Source organism: Clupea harengus, chromosome 10 (genome assembly GCF_900700415.2).
Source record: "Clupea harengus chromosome 10, Ch_v2.0.2, whole genome shotgun sequence".
NCBI classification, from domain to species: Eukaryota; Metazoa; Chordata; class Actinopteri; order Clupeiformes; family Clupeidae; genus Clupea; species Clupea harengus.
Window position 1 is genome coordinate 2,892,911 of NC_045161.1, and position 10,367 is coordinate 2,903,277.

At 47.5% G+C, this 10,367-nt stretch overlaps 1 protein-coding gene across 1 annotated transcript in view; it reads left to right on the top strand.

The window, feature by feature from the left end:
* Positions 1-8,428, top strand: part of LOC116222121 — a 33,510-nt gene extending 25,082 nt beyond the window's left edge. The window contains exons 4-5 of the mRNA XM_031575003.2: positions 9-240; positions 8,321-8,428. Of these exons, the coding sequence (XP_031430863.2) occupies positions 9-240; positions 8,321-8,428 (340 nt within the window). The remainder of the gene's footprint in view (positions 1-8; positions 241-8,320) is intronic.
* The last annotated feature ends 1,939 nt before the right edge of the window (positions 8,429-10,367 follow it).

Here is a 10,367-nt window from a genome sequence, read left to right on the forward strand (position 1 = left end):
GCTCCAAGTTTCCTCAGTGCTCGCCTCAGTGCTCTCAACAAATTGGAGCCGCTGCCTCTTACTCTGGAAAAACACCTCGGCAAGACGCTCGGGCTCGGGCTGTTTAATTACCATTTGGCCTCCGACGGCCCGCAGCTCACCCAGCCAGCCATGTATGGCCTCACCGTGGCTCTTCCAAAAGCACCTCACTACAAATGTCGGCCAGTGTTGCGCAGGGAAATCCATGACGGAATTCCAAAGGTATGCGACGGCGCTCCGGCATGGGCACAGGAATGACAATGGGAAGTGGCCGCCATGGGAATCAGGCCTAAACAAAGAGGCTTTTGTCATGCCCCCCCCCCACCCCACCCCCTCTCAGCCCCAGCTCCCCTCTCCCCTCTCCCATCCCATACGGTCCAGTAATGAAGACACCAGGGCTTCAAAAGGGCCCTCCCAGTTTTGCTGCCAACTCCCCACAGCTTTTTTTTAACATGTGTGGTCTGAAACATGCAGGATAATTCTGAATTAATGAGCAATTAGGAGTTGTTTTCCTATAGTGAACTTCCTTGGCACATGGGGTCATTACAGCACCTTGTCTATCAACGTAATTATGAGTGATTCTGTGCTTCATTAGTGAAAGAGGGCACCTTATTAGGATTGGGTCCAATAACATGTTTGCTCTTCGCCCCCCATTTTATGCTGAAATACCAGAGTTGAGCTATAATTCAAATAGTTGTTGGTGAGGCGGTATTTTAACTGTAGAAGTACACTGCATGCTTGGGCAAATTCAAACCAAATACTATTTCATAAAGTCCACTCAGTTGGAATCATTCATAGAGTCTAAAAAGTTTCCAGTGGTCAGATGCTTTGTACTATCCAAGTTTCTTTAGAGACCTGTTAACATTATTATCACACTTTACCCAGCGGCAGTCGTGTGTGGGTTTGGTTTGTTTTGGATGTGCCATATGTTGAAATGGCCACCCCGGAGTAAGGGCTTGGTGAGGCAGAGAGGCGTAAATTGCTCTACCATTTGTGCTCTCAAATTTAAACCTTATGTCACCTGGAGAGAAAATTCCGCCGGTGAAATTGTTCCAAAGTGGAACAATTGGGAAACCAAAGTGTATATTAAAAGTGTTCTCTTTCAACCTTGCCCTTCTGGTGAGAGACACACACATTTGGAAATCTACATAGAGTTGACTAGCATTTTATGTAGCCATTTTATTTTTTTGCCAGGATCTGGTTTAATGGCCATTTTATTTTTTTTTATAAACAATCTTATTAATTTAAAGCACTGTAAAGAGTTAATGGTCAACTGTTCCCTCCATTGTGGCTCTTTGTGTAGCCGCCAGATTCCTGAAATGGAAAATAAATCTGAATAAATCTACATTCTTGAGAGATGGGGAACAGCAAATGTTTTTGATATCTTGCTGAGTTCTATAATTTGCTAAAGTGCATTAAGGGTGACTTCTAAGTGGGTCTACCTGAAACAGCTGAAGAGAAAAGAGAGATGCGAGTGTATTATTTCCACCAGCTGGTGGGCTGGACGTGCTTTCCTTACTTGAAATCTTATCCTTCTCTGTGCTGGCGTTCTTCCTTTCTGTCACCTTCCTCACTGTCTTCCTTGCTGTCTCTCCCCATAGATGTACAACTTCAGTATGCTTTCCATATAGCACAGGGAGGGACCGTCCACATCTCTGTCCCCTTCAGGAGGACTGAAAGTGCTATTAGCTAAAAGGCAGCATGTTCGTTTCTGAGCTCTTTAATGAGACTCAAACCCTGGAGAGGAGAGGAGACTACCTCCTGAGCCGCCCCCGTCAGCGCCTGTAATTACTGCTAACGCTGACTGCTTCTCCCTGCCTGTGGATGACGGCATGCCAGTGGGTAAGCGGGTCACCCCACAACCCCTTCTCCTACTGCACATAATGTCCCCTGGAGATGGGGCAGCGTTCGTTGGATGTGTCGATGTGCTGAAGGCACTGAAGAAGCAAAGACACTCCTGAACCGCCGCAGTGGTGGGGATGTGCAGATACAGACTCAGATCACTCCTGAACCGCCCGCAGTGGTGGTGGGATGTGCCGATACAGACTCAGATCACTCCTGAACCGCCCGCAGTGGTGGGATGTGCAGATACAGACTCAGATCACTCCTGAACCGCCGCAGTGGTGGGGATGTGCAGATACAGACTCAGATCACTCCTGAACCGCCGCAGTGGTGGGGATGTGCAGATACAGACTCAGATCACTCCTGAACCGCCGCAGTGGTGGGGATGTGCAGATACAGACTCAGATCACTCCTGAACCGCCCGCAGTGGTGGGATGTGCAGATACAGACTCAGCTCCTCCGGGTCGGGAAGTGCTGTACTGCACTGTACTGTGATTAGAGCTTACTGGCGTCAGCCCAGTTCAGTGGAAAGCTAATGTTAACTACCGCAGAGTCAGAAAGTGCTTTTCCACTGCATGAACTTAGGGGCACTTCCCAGTTGGTGCGCACATTTACAGGAACGGCCTTCCTAATCCGTGCTCTCCGCCTTTCTGGCTCCATTGCGCTGCATGAACTGCGGACCGACAAATGACAAGTGTGAATATTTTGCTATTGGGTTGCGATGTCAATACATGTATGTATACCGGCACCACTCTGATTATTTAAAGCCTCTCTTTCGGCTGACATTTTGCTTGTGTTCATTCGGGTTCATTCTGTAACCTCAACAATCTAACTATGTAAGCTATCATTTATTTTGCTGTGTTTACGCACGTAACCTCTGGTAGATCTTGCTGGTTTTATTAAAATGGAGCTCATTTGTTATCTTCCACTAACGTCCCAATAAGCATCAATTATCACTCAGCACGGTGGCTCAGTGGTTTGCCTCACAGCAAGAAGGCCCTGGGTTCGAATCCCGGTCGTTCCAGGTCGTTCCAGGTCCTTTCTGTGTGGAGTTTGCATGTTCTCCCCGTGCCTGCGTGGGTTTACTCAGGGTACTCCGGTTTCCCCCACCATCATAAAGACTTGCATCGAATGAAAGTTGGTGGTGGTCGGAGGGGCCGTAGGCGCTAATTGGCAGCCACGCTTCTGTCAGTCTGCCCCAGGGCAGCTGTGGCTACTGATGTAGCTTACCACCACCGGTATGACTTAGGGTATTTAGCGCAATATAAGATTGAATTGATTGATTGATTGATCACTGCGAGTGCCACCCAGCAGTTCCAGTAGGAGGAGGTACTTATTTTGCCCCCGAAAATGGCCCTGAAGGAGGTCCTACAGGGGCGTTTCCTGAAGCGGGAAAACCGCCTAAAGGTGCCGCCGCCCATAAAACAGCCCACAAGTTCCTGTAGTGGAAAAGCATCTGAAGGTAATCTCAGTGTCTGATAGGCCTGCATTCTTCTGCCATCTTGTTATCTAACCCAGATAGGAGGAGCCACAGCCCCCATTGTTTCCATTTTCAGACAACAGTACAAGCGCTTCTGAAGTAGCAATTAACGTTAGCAATGTCAAAGTAGCTAATTAAGTGATTAGCTCCTTCACCTCTCTCCCTCTGCCTTTGTCTCTTTCTCTCTCTCTCTCTCTCTCTCATAATGACGATTATTACATCATGAGAGTGAGAGAGGAGTTGATGGTAGATGACATTCTGAGCAAGGCCTTTGTTTTCTTATCTCATGGTCGTCCTGTGTTTAACTGTTGTCATTTGCATGTACTCACGTAGACACATGCACACTGTCTTTCAGCTAGCCTTGCCCTGGCTGTATGTTACATTTACATTTTACATTTAGTCATTTAGCAGACGCTTTTATCCAAAGCGACTTACATATGTGCGACTTACAATGTATACACATTTTACATTTACACTGATGGCACACTGCACATCAGGAGCAATTAGGGGTTCAGTGTCTTGCTCAAGGACGCTTCGACAGGGAATCGAACTAGCAACCTTCTGATTACTAGACGACTTCTCTACCTCCTGTACCACTGTCGCCCAATGTTCATTTTGTCATCAGGGGATCATCTATCTGTGGCCCTGTCTACTGCCTGTGGTTGGTCATCGCAGCCGTCCCCTGTAGCCCATCTAAAGCCATAACTCCTGTGCCCAACTCTAATGGTGCAAACCCATGACACCGTTACGAGCGACGCGATATTCTAAATCCCCATGCATTTCAACGGGAGACAATCCATTGTGGCGTAGACCACCGTTTTAGGGCGACGCGACCGATAAAAGTTGGAAAATGTTGAAATCCTATGCAAATGAGGAGCGATTTTTCCCGGCAGCGGCCAATCAGATTGTTTGGTGTCGTCTCTGACAGTTTTAAAAAATGCTATTTCCACACGCTACAACACGCCCACTCAAAGCGATGGAAGCGTATCGCGTCGCTGTCATGGGTTTGCACCGTAAGACGATGAGAGCTCAAAGAATGTCAACAGAACACCCAAGAGAATGCACGTTAACAAAGCAGGCTTGAGTAGGTCATGATATATTGACTGAGGCCAGGTCTCCTGCTTGTAGGCCCTTTTGGCCTCCTGGTGAGGCATGGCAGCTGTTGGGTTTACAGTGAGGGTCCCCTGGCTCATGTGTAGCCAGGCCCAGGGGCACGTTTAATTGGGTGTTAAAGGAAGGTCTGCCCTTGCGTCTGACATAGCGTGGTGACCTGGCCATAACCAGGGTGTGTAGAGTTCAAGCTCTGTTGCGTTTTGGCATGTCAACCCCACTGATAGTCAGGGCATTAGGAGGAGGTGCTATTGAAGGCGCTGGAATCTTTCGACCACTCACACACTGCACACACACAATGAAGGGGGACTGAGACATCGCAGGCACAAACCACCCAGCAGCCTTGTCTCCAAAAGATAAATTGACCATTTCTGCAGATGTTAGAACACACTTTATCAAACACACACACACACACACACACACAAATACACACACACACACACACACACACACACACACACATACAATTATGCACTTACATACATACATACATACAGTACATACATACATACATACAGTACATACATACATACATACATACATACATACATACATACATACATACATACATACATACATACATACATACATACATACATACATACGAACACTGTCATTTAATTTGAAATCTGAAATCTCAGCCTGCTCATATGTGATGTGTGGTTGCCTATGCAGCATGAATCATCAACCTAAGGTGGGACCTTTGCCTTGCTCATGCTCATTTCACTCATGCTCAGATAGAGCTGGATAAGGAGAGGTAGGAGGAGGAGGAGGAGGAGGAGGAGGAGGAGGAGAAAGACGAAGATGAGTGGATGCATTAGCGTTTAGTGGGCTCTGCTTGTCCACTCAGAATCCAAGAGGCACTTTGTGTGTGTGTGTGTGTGTGTGTGTGTGTGTGTGTGTGTGTGTGTGTGTGTGTGTGTGTCCATCTATGTATGCGTGTGTGTGGGCGGCAGGCCCGGTGCAGTGGGCCTCTTGTGCCAGATGACTGATGCTGTGAAGAGCAGGGGGATCATCATTAATTGATGCAGTGGCAAAGTGTGGGTGGCTTTAATGTAGGAGACTGAAACACGTGAACACACACACACACACACACACCCACACACACACACACACACACACACACACACACACACACACACACACACACACACACACAGACACACACACACACTCACACACACACAACACACACACACACACACACTCTCACACTCTCTCACACACACACACACCCTGAAGGGCGTTCTCATGAGTGTAGACACACACATGGCATACAGGCATTTGCACGTAAGGACACATTAGCACACAGAAGCAGAGCCCAAGCCCACACACACAGAGAAGCAGATCCATCCACCCAGGAGCTCATAGACTATAGCAGTTTGACTGTCTCTCTCTGTCTGTATGTGTGTGTGTGTGTGTGTGTGTGTGTGTGTGTGTGTCTGTGTGTCTGAAACAACTCTATTTATTATTTATTTTATGACTTTACGTACAGCTTTGTCTTTGTGTTTCAGTGTGTTGGTTGTTAGTTTGGCCAAAAGTTTTCTGTTCTGTCAGTATTTGTGTATGGTACTTCAGGTTAAGTTAGTCATTTCTCTCTTTCTCTCTCTCTTTCTCTCTCTCTCTCTCTCTCTCTCTCTCTGCGTCTGTCTGTCTCTCAGACTTAAAGGTTGTTTATGCATTCTGTGAGCATATGAAATGCATTTTCTTCTTTCGTTTCACTCTTTGCTTCTGTGTTGTTCTGTCTTGTTGCTGTTAGACTCGTCAGTCCAGTGTCCTCAGATTCAGACAACATCGATTTGAACATTCTGTTCATCATCAGCCGTGTGTTTGTTCTTTTGTGGACATCTGTTCCTGTTTACACAGATAATTGGCACATTTTGTTTATGGAGGTGGAAGTGTGTCTGCATTTCTGTCTGTCCCTCTGTCCACATTACATCCCAGAAGGAAAATGATGTCTGATGGCGTATGATGTGTTTTGTTTGTTTGTTTGTGTGTGTGTGTGTGTGTTTATTTGTGTTTGTCTGTCTCGTGCATTCTTCAGGTGTCTGCTCGTGTGTATGTTAGTGTATGTATTTGTGTTCGTCTGTGTTTTGCTGTAGCGGGTGTCCATTTATTTGGATGGACACTCTGTACAGTGTGTGTGCTGCGGATTGTTGTGTGTGTGGGTGTTTTGTGTTTGTTTGTGTGTGTGTGTGTGTGTGTGTGTGTGTGTGTGTGTGTGTGTGTGTGTGTGTGTGTGTGCTGCGGATTGTTGTGTGTGTGGGTGTTTTGTGTTTGCTTATGTCTGAGGTGTGGTGGTGTTTATCCATGCACAGCTACACTTACCACAGTGCATGAGAACGGGTATGTGTGTGTTCTAGTATTCATCTTTGTCAGTGGTTTTTGTGTGTGTAAGTGTGTGTATCTCTGTGTGTGCGTGTGTCTGTGTGTGTGTGTGTGTGTGTGTGTGTGTGCATGTTTTAAACAGCAATGTTAATGTTAATGTGTCCCAATATGGATATTGTGTGTGTGTGTGTGTGTGTGTGTCTGTGTGTGTGTCTCTCTGTGTGTCTCTCTGTGTGTCTGTGTGTGTGTGTGTGTGTGTGTGTGTGTGTGTGTGTGTGTGTCTGTGTGTGTGTGTGTGTGTGTGTGTGTGTCTGTGTGTGTGTGTCTGTGTGTGTCTCTCTCTGTCTCTGTCTGTGTGTGTGTGTGTTTGTGCGTGTGCATCCCTCTGCCTTCAGTAATTGGCAGCCTGTAGATCAGCAGGGGTGTGTGTGTGTGTGTGTGTGTGTGTGTGTGTGTGTGTGTGTGTGTGTGTTTCAGCTGACTTTGTGCAGCCCTGTCGCACTCAGTAATTCACCAGATGCAAGCCTGTCTATGTATATATATGAAAAACAACTGAAACACAGTGTTAGTCGTTCACTAGGTTCATATCTTGTGTGTGGGTGTATGTGTCTGACATTCTGTAAGCTTTGATTGATGTGTGTGTTTGTGTAATTGTCATCTTGTGTGTATTTATGAAGTGTTTGGTGTGTGTATTGGTATATTGTATGTGTGTGTGTGTGTGTGTGTGTGTGTGTGTGTGTGTGTGTATGTGTGAGTGTGTGCCTCCCACTGTATATGGGTGTGTATATCTGTGTTCATGTACATGTGGTATCGAAGTGTGTGTGTGTGTGTGTGTGTGTGTGTGTGTGTGTGTGTGTGTGTGTGTGTACGTGTCTGTAGTATGGAAGTGTGTGTGTAATTCACATCCTGTTAGCCAGCAGGTGGAGGGAGGCTTGTGTGTGCCCAGCCTGTGCTGGCAGTGCAGGGGGGAGGGCAGCTCTCTGGTGTGGCAGCGGCCTGATGGAAACATGTCTCCCTCTCTCCGCCCAAAATCCACCGCCATCTGCTCCGCACGGACACACGGCCCCCCTAACGAAGCCTAACGAGCCCTAACAACGCTTAACGAGCTCTAACGACCCTTTCACAAGAGAGGCGCCCCGGGGGCCGAGTTTTACGCCATCCGGAACATGCCCCGGCGGTCCAGTGGGCCAAGGTGATTCTGAAGCAGCCTGTCTGTCCATGTGGTTTATCTGTGGCTCTGTGCTGTCCTGTACTCCTCTCTGGGTCTCTATGAGGAGTCTCTGTGCTGTGCTGTGCTGTGCTCTGGGTCTCTATGAGGAGTCTCTGTGCTGTGCTGTCCTGTCCTTCTCTCTGGGTCTCTATGAGGAGTCTCTGTGCTGTGCTGTACTGTGCTCTTCTCTGGGTCTCCATGAGGAGTCTCTGTGCTGTCCTGTGCTCTTCTCTGAGTCCCTATGAGGAGTCTCTGTGCTGTGCTGTGCTCCTCTCTGAGTCAGAGTCTCCATGAGGAGTCTCTGTGCTGTGCTGTGCTCCTCTCTGAGTCAGAGTCTCTATGAGGAGTCTCTGTGCTGTGCTGTACTGTCCTCCTCTCTGGGTCTCTATGAGGAGTCTCTGTGCTGTCCTGTGCTCTTCTCTGAGTCAGAGTCTCTATGAGGAGTCTCTGTACTGTGCTGTGCTCTTCTCTGGGTCTCTATGAGGAGTCTGTGCTGTACTGCTCTCTGAGTCTCCATGAGGAGCTGTCATGGCAAAAGGTGTCCGGGTGCCAAAAGGGGTCCGGGTGATGTAATATTGGCTTTCCCGAACGACTCTTGAGTGACAGTTGCTATACCAACGCTAGCATTATGTCACCCTGACACTTTTTTGGAAGTGACAGACTTGCGCTGCATTAAATACCTCAATAACGCAATTTACCCCAGATCATCTCCCATTATACTTCTCTACCTGAGACCAGCTTGCCTGTATTTGACCTGCCATAAACCAAGCAAAACAACCATGTGCTTGATGTTTGACTGTGTTAGGAAAGTTGTTGACTCGCTAGTTTGTTGTTGTATCAAAGTAATCAAATTTCAGGTTCGCGCTAGCATCTTGTTAGCGATTAGCAATTCCTTTGTTGTGTTGCTCTAAGAAAGTCCTTATTGGGGTGTGATTATTAGACATATCTGTCGGCACCCACAATTACATTTTGACAAAACAGGGAATTGTTTGCAGCACCTTTAACTGTAGAGCACAACGAAGTAATTGCTAATCGCTAACGAGATGCTAGCGGCGAAACCTGTTGAAATTTGCTACAGGATACAGCAAGGCAGGTGTAGCTAAAACTACAGCTTAGTCTCTTAATATTGTGCCTAAAAGGACACTACGTAACCCGGACACTTTTTGGCTATCAGTCAGGTAGTCTCAAGAGTTGTTCGAAAGCCATCAGCTGCTTTTTAGTCGCTTAATATTGGCTGCCAGTCTCCTGTAAGTAAGCACATAGGTTTAGCCACTAGCATCTCGTTAGCGATTAGCAATTCCCCCGTTGTGCAACAATCTTAAGCGACTAAAAAGTAGCTGATGTCTTTCGAACGACTCTTGAGACTCACTGACTGATAGCCAAAAGGCGTCTGGGTTACGTAGTGTCCGTTTAGGCACAATATTAAGCGATTAAAAAGTAGCTGATGGCTTTCGAACGACTCTTGAGACTCCCTGACTGATAGCCAAAAGGGGTCCGGCTTACGTAATGCTAGCGTTGGTATAGCAACTGTCACTCAAGAGTCGTTGGAAAGCCATTATGACGTCGCCCGGACCCCTTCTGGTGCCCGGACACCTTTTACCATGACAGCGCCTCTGTGCTCACAGCCCCACAGGCTGGGGTTTCTCTCATAATGGCTTCTTTCAGAACCCTCATGGCAGGAGAATTGCAGCCTTTAACACAATTTCCCAACGCAAGGCCTTTCTTCCGCCGCCCCCACCCCCACCACCCCACCTCACTGCCTGTTGCAGGCTTTAAAGAAATATAACAGCAGTAACTGTCACATTTTGAAGTAAATCCCCCCCTCCCCGTAATTAAATCACGCCTTTTGTAGTTTCCAAAATGGCCTGTCTCTGTCCTGTCAGCAGCATAGTCCTTGTGTGTTATAAGATTATTGTGTAAGCTATTTAAGCGGCTCTGAGCTTGCAGAGCATCCACCCCCTGCACACACCCCTCTTGTCACAGAAAATACTCAATTGAGTTTTCATGGAGCTTCGTGCAAAGCCCCTGCTCCAGCCGCCCCGTGCAGATCCACAGGCCAGGCGTCAGGGGAGGGTGTTAGTTCAGGAGGACGAGAGTGCGGTGGGTTCAGTCACTGGAAACACACGGAGCTCCATCCGCCTCTGTTCAAAGTCATTGTTCTTCCCCACACGCACGCACACACACACGCAGGCAAACGCACACGTATGATTTGGACATCACTGTGCTGTGCTAATTAATTCTATGTGGCGGTGGAATATGTCTGTGGTGTGTTTGTGTATGTGTATGTGTGTGTGTGTGTGTGTGTGTGTGTGTGTGTGTGTGTGTGTGTGTGTGTGTGTGTGTGTGTGTGTGTGTGTATGCCGATGCACAAGGGGGATG